Genomic DNA, 11,413 nt, shown 5'->3' on the forward strand with positions numbered 1-11,413 from the left:
AGTGCAGAATTCTTTTTACACCAATCTATACAAAGAGTGCGAGAACTAATGCTTTTTTTATTTCCCCTCTGCCCTCCCACCCCACCTTGGAGATGGTTGTACCCATTTCAGCATTTCTGAGCACATGACCATAGGTAGATCTTAAAAGACGGGAGAATTCTTGTCTAAACAGTAACAGAAGGGGATTAGCTGCAAGGATAGCATAACTGTTGTGCAGTAACAGAAGCTGCCCAGATCTTCTTGGTGGACAATGCATAGAAGATTTAGAATAATGGAACATCTGTCCCCCTAACTTCCCTTTCCCACCCTGTCTCCCAACCACCCCCCACCCTACTCCACCCACCTCCCCATTAATAGTGTTAACAAAAGCTTAATCTTCCAGTTTTAAAGTGCAAATGATTTGGGTATGACCGCTGTTCAGATTTGGGTCTGAACAGAAAAAAATGAAGTCTTCTCTGTCTATGCAATGTTTTCCAGAATATAAAAGATGAGTTCCATGACGACAGGGCCCTCACTGAGCTGGCAGGCCCCTCCATGGATCACGGGCACCAAGGCGCTGTCCAGGTCGTTCATGTACTGTGAGGGGAGGGGCTGGCCGTTGCTCCCTGCCTGATAGCCGACCTGCACCACAGAGAGAAGGGGTGACAGGTTACCGAGCAGAGAAGTCTCACTAGAGGGCTGAGAGCCAAGCGGGCTGAGGAGGAAGGAGGTGTCTTTCTTGGCTACAGGCTAGACACATGGCAGTGAATATAAATTTTCCTCTTCCCTGAAGTGTCATTTATAATTTTGTCATTTATTCACCCTGGCCACTTGATAGCTGTTATACGCTCCGTGAGTTACTTAACCTGTTAAGGTGTTAGTTCTTGGGGAAGGACGGAGTGTATAGAAAGGTATAGAGCATCAGAAATAATACCTCAACCTTTGGCTGTGAAAGTTAAAATAAGAAATGTACAATAGCAAAACTGAGTATCTGTCCTTCATCTGTCCATGCATCCATGTAGCATTTTCTGAGCAGCTACAAACACAGGGATCCAATGATGAATGTAACAGAGGCCCCGCCCTCAAGAGGCTCACACATTAAGCAGAAAAATGCTGTTCTTAGATTGTATGATGTGAAGTAATTCTCTCTCTAGCCAGATGATCTGTGCCATTTGAGAATGAACCATAACACTTCATTTTTATTACTCTGATATGCTTAGTACAGCACTGGGCAAGACATATAGGTAGAAAATAAATATTTGTTGATTAATGACTAGTCAGGAAATGGAGCATAATCTTTCATCATTCCCTGATAATGGCACAACTCCGTGTGCAGGAACCCATTTCTCCCCCAAGCACTCAGGCCAGGAGCAGCTTGTCAGGCAGACTGAGTACTCGGCAGGAAGGAGGCAGCAAGCTGACAGTCTGCACCCGTTTTCTCTTTCTTTTGTTAAGACACTCTACCTACTCCCTAGGTAGAGTGCTATGGTGACACAGCTCACAGCAACCTCCAACTTGGGCTCAAGTGATCCTTTTGCCTCAGCTTTTCTATTTTTACTAGAGACAGGGTCTTGCTTTTGCTCAGGCTGGTCTTGAACTCATAAGCTCAAACAATCCACTGACCTTGGCCTCCCAGAATGCTAGAATTATAGGCGTGAGCCACCACGCCTGGCCTCTTTTTTTTTTCTTTTTAGACAGAGTCTCACTTTGTCACCCTTGATAGAGTGCCGTGGCATCACAACTCACAGCAACCTCAAACTCTTGGACTTAAGTGACTCTTGCCTCAGCCTCCCGAGTAGTTGGTACTACGGGTGCCTGCCACAACACCTGGCTATTTTTAGAGACAGGGTCTCACTCTTGCTCAGGCTGGTCTCAAATACCTGAGCTTAGGCAATCCACCCACCTCAGCCTCTCAGTGTTGGGATTACAGGCGTGAGCCACTGCACCTGGCCTTGCACCCAATTTCTAAATGACTCAAGGACAATGAGGGAGGGAGAGACGTCTGACAGTTTGTAAGCATCAAGACAGACCAGTGTGCTATGTCACAAGCATCCAAAGTGAAAAAGAAGGGGAGAAAGATCAGTGCTAAACTATAGGAGAGAGATGCTAGGACAAGATACTGGGGTCAAGGGGCTAAGACCAGATTATTCCCAGAGAGAGTGTACAAAAACTTTAAGAAAGAGGCCAGGTGCAGCAGCTCATGCCTGCAATCCTAGCACTGTGGGAGGCCTAGGTGGGCAGACTGCTTGAACTCAGAAGTCCAAGACCAGCCTGAGCAAAAGGGAGACCCCCATCTCTATGAAAAACAGAAAACACTGCGCATGGTGGTCCATGCCTATAGTCCAGCTACACGAGAGGCTGTGGCAAGAGGATCATTTGAACCCAGGAATTTTGAGGTTGCTGTGAGCTATGATGATGCCACAGCACTCTACCCAGGGCAACAGAGTGAGACTCAGTCTCAAAAAAAAAAAAAAAAGACAGGGAGGGAAGCCTGGCAATAGGAAACTCAAACTGACAGGAAAATGAATGGGAAATACTTAAGTCCAATTCACTAACTAGCATGAAAATGTTAATAGTAAGAGAAAACTTATTGAGGCATGGGCTGCTGCACAGTCAACAGAAGCCTGTGACAGTTAAAATAAAAAAAAACAACAGGATAAGAGAGAGCTGGGGACATGCTCTCTGAGGAAACAGAGAATGATTCCTGAGTGTGGGACTGGGGACTCTTAAAAGGGCAGTAGGGATGCCAGGCACAAGCACAGCAAGCCTCCCACACACACCCCTCTTACTCTACACGAAGAAAACCAACTCCTTGGAAGACACACAGGTGAGGACCTCATGGTCCAAATGGTTCTGAGAGCATTCTGAGCAAGCAGCACATCTGCACACATTATAATACTATCAATGGAAGGCCAGAATCCTGTACCTGGTCAGGCTAGAAGGCCTGGAGAATGAAGCTCTCTGGGTTGATACTGGAAAACCCCCATGTCAGAAAATAAATCCTGCCCGAGGCCAGCTTCAAAAGCTGCCTAAGAAGCCAGGCACGGTGGCTCACGCCTATAATCGTAGCACTCTGGGAGGCTGAGGCAGGTGGATTGCCTGAGCTCAGGAGTTGGAGACCAACCTGAGCAAGAGTAAGACCTCTACTAAAAATAGAAAAATTAGCTGGGCGTTTGGGTGGGTACCTATATTCCCAGCTACTCAGGAGACTCAGGCAAAAGGATCTCTTCACCCCAAAAGTTTGAGCTTGCTGTGAGGTATGATGCCACGGTGTACTATGCAGGGCAACACAGACTCTGTCTCAATAAAAAAAAAAAAAAAAAAATGCTGCCTAAGACCTTTCTTACCTGATCTGAGTCAAGCGTCACACGCAGTCCCAGTTTAGTCATTCCATCTTCCTTCAGAAGCTTCAGGTGGGGACAGAGAGCAAGGCAAAAAGCCTTGGCAACATGCTCAGTCAATCTGCTATGATCTGCAGGATCACTGAGACAATTGTGCTGGTCATCACTCTCTAGGAAAAACACCTATTGCCCAAACAAAAGAGATTTTTAGCCTTGTGTCTAGATTTTGGAAGAAATAAGTAGATTAGCTTACTATAAAAAGCACTTTGATTCTCTAAGATGTTGTAAGGAGATTTGACAGGAACGAGACACTACAAAGTCCTTGGGTCAGGAAAAGTAGGGTATATTTTACATCTCAAAAACAATCCCTGCCTCTAAGCCTCTGTACCCACAAAATGCCCATCCACATGGTCACAATGGTACATTCTTTTCAGAACCACAAAAGGCCTCCATTTTGCATTTTGTACTTCTGAAAGGTAATCCCTATATGCGGACAATTTTCTCAGGAAATGATCTTAAGTCTAAGACAGTGGCTATTATACATGCGACCCAGCCCCTTCACTTTACAGATTACTCACAGACAGGAATGACTTGCTCAAGTGCACAGAAGACTTAGACAGAGTCAAGCCTCTGTTATTCTGAGTCTTCTACCCTTTATCACAGACAGAGCCTCTCCCACCACATGGCCCTGCCACTGTCAGTGTGCTCACAGAAAGCCAGGACTGCATGAGCACAGCCAGGAGCATAGCAAACTTGGAACTCAGAGACTCAGGTCCTAGTAGCATGGTTGTAGTTGTCATTGTTGTTTGGCAGGCCAGGGCTGGATTCGAACCCGCCAGTTCTGGTGTATGTGGCTGGTGCCTTAGCTGTTTGAGCTACAGGCGCCCAGCCAGGTCCTAGTAGCATGGAAGAAGAGTTATAAGCCAGGCCTTTAGTCAAAGCAATAAGGGAAGTTTAAAGACTTCTTAATAACTAATTTGTCTCTGTAAAGTGAGAAGCACCTGTCTTCTCTGGTTATTATAAAGAGAAAATGATATAAAGGAAAAATATAAAAGATGCAGAAATGAAAATGCACAATGTTTATGTTGAACAGGCCTAGCTTACTGCTAAATAATGAGCTTATGCCAAAAATACAACAGAAGAGGCAGCTATTAACCCCTGTGCCCAGACGCACTGCTCAGCAGTCAGAGACTGGAGCTCGGGCTACTGCTCTGCCACTAGCCAGCATTCGTCATAAAGTCGCAAAGCCACAGTCCCATGACCTCTCTGAGCCTGATTTCCTCATTTGCATAATAGAATGCGTAGCCTGCTCACCTCAATGAGTTATTGGAGAACAAAAAGGAGGGAACAGAGGTCAAACTATTTTATAAAGAGTATTACATGTTCAGACTCTGTACCATTCAAAATGTGTCAAAGGCACCGTCATTACACAGCAAGCAATCAGAATCACTCAGCTGCCTATGAAGGATGAGTTGCTTGACCAACTACTCAAAGAACCAGAGAATTAGGCTTTGGTCTCTGCTATCACAAGCTAGCTGTAGGAATGGGGCTAAGACACTTAACTTCTCTTGCCTCAGTTTCCTTGGGTATAAAAGGATGTGAAAAAAAACAATTAAGACTCTTAAAGCTGAAAGGAATCCTAGGAGCTTTATCATTCAATCCTTTATTTTATAGATGAGTATAAATGGGGTTTGAAAGCACTTAAGGACCTAGGATCCACCTGTTGTTTGAGAACAAACTTTCTGATCTACATGATACGACCCACAAACAGGGACCTGCACTCCTATTCCCCTGGGTCAGCCTCTAATACAGTTTCAAGTTAAGGAGCAACTCAATACAGTGGAAAAGAGCTAAGGAGTTGGCCAAATCTTGGTCTGAAGGAGGATTTTGTCATTACTTATTTGCCTTGTAATCTTGGGCAAGTTACTGAACTTTATTTTTCCTTATTGATGAAATAAGTCTTTTTTTTTTTAAGACTGTATTATCTGAGATTATTTTAACTGAGTGTTGAATACCTGACCCAGCTTTCTGAAGAATACAGCAGGGATGTTGAAACTGAGGCAAGAGAAGTTAAGTGTCTTAGCCCCATTCCTACAGCTAGCTTGTGATAGCAGAGACCAGAGCCTGATTCTCCGGTTCTTTGAGTAGTTGGTCAAGTGACTCATCCTTCATAGGCAGCTGAGTGTTTCTGGTTGCTTGCTGTGTAATGAGGTGCCTCCTAGAGATGCACCCTTTTTGAATTCCAATAAATCTACAAAAGCAAGTTTACAGGAAGGAGGATACATCAGAATGCTGCAGGCTGAGCTGGATGAAATCTTTTTCTCCCAGTATCTAAGATAATCAGAGGGAATTGGAGTTTAGAAGGCAAACATTTTTTCTTATACTCCAGAATCAGCCCAGAATAAAAGTTGTACTCAAAATGGGTCAAGGATACCAAGATTCATTTCCTTACCTCTGTCCATCTGATGACTTTTCCATTTGCTTTGTATTCTGATCCATGAAATATCTTCACATTTGTTATAGACTCCATGGATTTCCCATCTATTGGACTGATGACACTAAAATAAAAGCAAAAGAAAGACATGGAAGCAACTCTTGGAGAGGGAGGAGCCATTTTTCTTACCAAGTTCTGCTGCAGAAATCTTGCTACTAACTACACTGGGTGCCTTGCTGAGCATCTGTGCAGCCAATCATAGCAAGGAGAAGCCATTGTACAAAAATCTGCATGAACAGAGCTTTCGTGGAAAGGGCCTATGCACTGAAATAATTCAAAGAACACAGATGCGAAAAAGGACTCATTTTTCCAGGAGCTGGTTCTCTTTAATGTAAAGAAACTCTTTCATCAAACTGGCTCTTCATCCAGCTTTCCTTCTCTCACTGAATGCATGGGCTGCCTACTCCCTCTGTTTTCCACTCTGCTCCTGACTCGGTAATACTCATAATATTATACGCTCTGGTTGCATACCTAACTTACAAATGAGGTTCTGAAGGGAAGGGAATATATTTACCTCTGTGTGCTATATTCCCACCTAGTACTGACCCACTGCTTGGAATTTAGGAGTTTAATAAATGTTTATTAAGAATTATTTAAAAAAAAAAAAAAAAGAACTATGTGAGGCTGGGTGCAGTGGCTTCTCCTGGTAATCCTAGCACTTTGAGAGGCCAAACTGGATGGACTGTTTGACCCTAGCAGCTCATGGCTGGCCTAAGCATTTTAGCAAGACCTTGTCTACAAAAAATGTAAAAAAACAAACAACAACAACAAAAAACTAGGTGGGCTTGGTGGCAATTGCTTGTATTTCCAGCTGCTATTTAAGGCTAAGGCAGGAGAATCGCTTGAGCCTAGGAGTTTGAGGACACCACTGCTCTATAGCCTAGGCAACAGAGCAAGGAGTTGCCTCCAAAAAAAAAAAAAAAAGAAAGGAAGAAGAATTATTTGGCCATGTGTGTTAATTGTGATAGTTCTCATAGTTCTGGTGTGAAATGATGAATGAGTATCTATCTATCTATCTATCTATACTCCCTTCAGTGTTAAATTATCACTCCTAAACTCCTAAACAGAAAGGGTTTTTTCTTTGTTTTAATTTCTTTTGAAACAGAGTCTTACTCTATTGCCCTGGCATCAGCCTAGCTCACAGCATCTCAAACTCCTGGGCTCAAGTGATCCTCCTGCCTCAGCCTTCCACATAGCTGTGACTGCAGGTGCCCACTCCAATGCCTGCCTAATTTTTCTATTTTTGGTAGAGATGGGGTCTCACTCTTGCTCAGGTGGTCTCAAACTCCTGCACTTAAGTGATCCTCCTCCCAGAGTGCTATGATTACAGGTGTGAGCCACCCTACTTAGTCCAAAAGGCAACTTTTGATAATGTCATTTCCTCCCTAAAATATGGCAAGTATAAATAGGTGGAAATACACATACATTCTGATGAAGGCTCAAAATGACTGGCACACAGATTCCAAATCCTTCCTAACAATTTTCAAACTTTTTTATGTTCTTGAATGTCTATTATTAAAAGTCAAATTTAACCTAAACTTCAGTATCAAGGCATTCACTTCACTCACTCAAAATTATTTAAACAACGTAAGTTTACTCTTGGGAGGCTGAGGCAGGTAGATTGCTTGAGCTCAGGAGTTTGAGACCAGCCAGAGCAAGAGCAAGATCCCACCTCTACTATAAGTAGAAAAACTAGCTGGGTCCAGCTACTGGGGAGGCTGAGGCAAGAGGATCCCTTGAGCCTATGAGTATGAGGTTGCTGTGAGCTATGATGCCATGGCACTCTACCCTGGGCGACAGAATGATACTCTGTCTCAAAAAAGCAAACCAAAAAAACCATATAAGTTTAATTTCTAGCTCATCAAATAAGAACGCCAAAAAGGGCACTCTTAGTTGCTTAGAGTTCTTTAAAGGAAGATACCAGAAACATTCAGCTTATAAAATTACAAACTGAACTCCTAAGTGTGAGAGCTTGGCTAGTTCTTTGTCCCATTTTCTAGGAAGGAGTAAATTGCTTATTGTCAGTTATTAATACCTTATGGCACAAGATTTTCAGCTTACCCATTTTGGAGTCCTAATAACCACATCCGTTTCCAACTATAATAGAGAATTAAATACAAACAGATTTAGAAATTAATTTTTTTTTTTTTTGAGACAGAGCCTCAAGCTGTCGCCCTAGGTAGAGTGCTGTGGCATCACAGCTCACAGCAACCTCCAACTCCTGGGCTCAAGCAATTCTCCTGCCTCCACCTCCCAAGTAGCTGGGACTATAGGCACCCACCACAATGCCCGGCTATCTTTTGGTTGCAGCCATCATCATTGTTGCTTGGCGGGCCCGGGCTGGATTCGAACCCTCCAGCTCAGGTGTATGTGGCTGGCACCTCAGCCTCTTGAGCCACAGGCGCCAAGCCAGAAATTAAATTTTTAATAAAGAATGGGAAGATAAAGGGGTGATTTATAAGATAGGTAAATACATTCGCTGATTAGAAATTGCTTCTCTTACTCAAAAACAAAATCAAAAGCAGTTTTTTAATCCGGTGTGCCATATTCTAAACACCCTCTGTCTTTACCCCTGCTGTTCTTTCAGACTGGGATGCCCACTCTGCCACAGCTACGTGGCAAATACCGACTTGTCTTACCTGATTCAGCTCTAGCACCAGCCATTTATCCATCAAGTTTTCTTTGAATAATGTCCTCTCACAAATCTGACCTTTCTCTATTATTTTCTCTTTTAGTTTTTCTATATCCTATATACTACACAGTTATCTATCAGCATCTTCCACGCTTCAGTGCCTTTGTTTATAACTGTCTTCAAAACTAGACCTGAACCACTTGTCAGCAGTGACCCTATAGAATTTCTTTTTGTATTTCCCTAGTCTAAAGAACACATGTATGAATGAATGAATGAATGGAAGAAAGCTTAACATAATGAAATATAAGTATATTCATTCAATCAATTAATATTTTTTAAGCACCCCAAGTAGGTGTCAGATAATGGTTTATTTTATTGACTGATTGATTTTTTTGAGAAAAAGTCTATGTTGCCCTGGGTAGAGTGCTGTAGCGTCACAGCTCATAGCAACCTCAAACTCCTGGGCTTAAGTGATTCTCTTGCCTCAGCCTCCAAAGAAGTAGCTGGGACTACAGGCACCTGGCACAAGGCCCAGCTATTTTCTTGTTGTGGTTGTCATTGTTGCTTAGCTGGCCTGGGCCGAGCTGGAACCTGCCAGCCTTGGTGCATGTGGCTGATGCCATAACCACTGTACTATAGCCACGGAGCCAGATGTTTTAAGTACTGGTGGTACAGCAGTAAATAAGCCAGACAAAAATACTTGCCCTCAGGGAGCTTACATCCCAAGGGCGATACAACAAAAGAAATAAGTAAAAATCTATCCATTACATATTCATTATAGTGCTACGGAGAAACAGAATGCAGGGAAAGCAGACAGGAAGTATTAGGAACGAGAGGCCAAAACATGTATGGGAGGTTATAACTTAAGAGAGGCTGACCAGGGAAGGCCGTGCTGGGAAAGTGACATTTTGGAAAAGATTTGAAGGTGGTGAGGAGTGATTCACCAGGCCATCTAGGCTGGGGGAGAGGATTAACTGAGAGAACAGAAGTGCAAAGGTCTAGGGCAAAAGTATAACTGATTTATTCAGGGAAGGGCAACATTGCCTCTGAGAGGTAACGGGGTGGGAATAGGGATGCACAGATTGTGTAGGGCCCTATCGGTCATAAACAATTTTGACTTTTACCCTGAATGACGTTGGAAACCACCAGTAGGTTTTGAGCAGAAACGTGACATTACTCTGGCTGTTGTACTAGAAGTAGACTGTGGTGGGGAAAAGGTAGTGGCTTAGATTAGAAACAAGGAGATCAGGTAGGAAGCTACTGCAATAATCCAGACCACAAGATATGACGCCTTAAATCAGGATGGCAGCAGTAGAGGCAGCGAGAAACTATATGATTCTGGATAAATTCTGAAGTAAAGCAAACAAGATTACCTGTTGGATTAGGTATGGGGTATGAGAGAAAGAAGAGTGTCCAAGACAACTCCAAGGTTTTGGCTTGAACTCTCAGAACAGAGTTGCCACATTCTGAGAAAGAGTATAGGATTAAAGACCAAGGAGGTGGTTTTAAGTCCTTGCCATGCCACTGCCTAACTCTGTAGACTTGAGAAATTATTTAGCTTTCTGATACTTCTTGACTTGTTTGTAAAATGGGAATCACAACACCTGTTACTGTATCAAATGAAATAACATTAATAAAAATGTGTTGTAGATCATAAAAGGCGTCAGGTATCAGTGTTGTCTCAGTAACTTTAGAGAGAGAGACGGTTTGGTTTCATCCACTCCTCCCCTCATCCTCCCATCAAAAGTATACACAGAAACTTCTTCAGAAATTAAGCTAAAAACCCCGAAAATTAAAATTCGATGTTATACATACAAAACACTCCTTTCTCTCAGGCAGAGCTTTTAGTAAAACGGTAAAATACCAGCGTAGACAGCGGACAAAACCCGAGGTGAGGGGAAGCCAGGGGAAGCCGCCAGGGAAGGTGCTGCATTTACCCTTTGTTAAGGTTCTTGTCATCGTCCACCCACTGGATGTGGATGTGCTCCTGGGGGTCCTCCACGTCTGCCTTCCCGCAGGTGATGGTGAAGTCCTTCATCTCCCGCAGTGCTTGCCTCAAGGAATCCATGCTCTCTGCAGTGATCTGCACCATGACGCCATCTAAGAATCAGCACCCAGATCATACAGATGGAAACAGCACAGAGCCAGGCAGAGAAAAGACAGGCTCAGCCCTGGCATCTAGCAAACCCCTGTGAGTTAAAAGCAAGACTCTGCTCTGCTCTCCAAAGCTGAGAGATATAAGAGGCCATGGTCTTGGAGCTGAACCTCTTACTGAAACTGTTGAGAGGAACAAATACCAAGAAGGGCTCTGCACTTGCTTGTTGATGTCTCTTCCCACACAACGCAGTTTCTCCTGAGACTGTTCAGGGAAAAGCTGCTACATGGTCACATTTCTCTTCCAGAGTCACAGACCTCACAGTTCTGTTCCTGCTTCCACTCTTGTGTTTATCATGGTCTGATCCTATCTTTTTTTTTTTTTTTGAAACAGAGCCTCAAGCTGTCACCCTGGGTAGAGTGCCGTGGCATCATAGCTCACAGAAACCTCCAACTCCTGGGCTCAAATGAGTCTCCTGCCTCTGCCTCCCAAGTAGCTGGGACCACAGGTGCCCACCACAACGCCTTGCTATTTTTTGGTTGCAGCCATCATTGTTGTTTTGGTGGCCAGGGATGGATTCGAACCTGCCACCTTAGGTGTATGTGGCTGGCGCCTTAGCCACTTGAGCCACAGACGCTGAGCTGGTTTGATCATATTTATTTGTTTGCTGTTTCCATCTCTCTCACCTTATATATGACTGCCTGGCATAGACTAAATGTTTCCTAAATAAGTCACTGAGTACACCCAATAATGGGTTTGGGGATAAATCCATTTACTGGTTGTCAATAAGGCAAAGCTAACACAGAGTTTCATATGGGCTACTGCACAGCCAACAGACGGTGACTGGCAGCTGCTATCTTTTTTTTTTTTTT

The 11,413-nt window shown here is 43.6% G+C and overlaps 1 protein-coding gene across 3 annotated transcripts in view; it reads right to left on the reverse strand.

The window, feature by feature from the left end:
- Positions 1-11,413, reverse strand: part of ZFYVE9 (zinc finger FYVE-type containing 9) — a 174,650-nt gene continuing 163,237 nt past the window's right edge. For 2 of the 3 annotated variants that reach the window (XM_023519158.1, XM_003799923.3), the window contains 4 exons: positions 10,384-10,546; positions 5,773-5,878; positions 3,327-3,503; positions 1-621 (listed from right to left, as the gene is read on the reverse strand). In XM_023519158.1, the coding sequence (XP_023374926.1) occupies positions 460-621; positions 3,327-3,503; positions 5,773-5,878; positions 10,384-10,546 (608 nt within the window). In that variant the 3' untranslated portion in view covers positions 1-459. The remainder of the gene's footprint in view (positions 622-3,326; positions 3,504-5,772; positions 5,879-10,383; positions 10,547-11,413) is intronic. The other variant, XM_023519159.1, reaches the window with a different exon arrangement.

The sequence above is a fragment of the Otolemur garnettii genome, unplaced genomic scaffold (assembly GCF_000181295.1).
Source record: "Otolemur garnettii isolate 467f Iridium unplaced genomic scaffold, OtoGar3 scaffold00159, whole genome shotgun sequence".
Classification (NCBI taxonomy): Eukaryota; Metazoa; Chordata; class Mammalia; order Primates; family Galagidae; genus Otolemur; species Otolemur garnettii.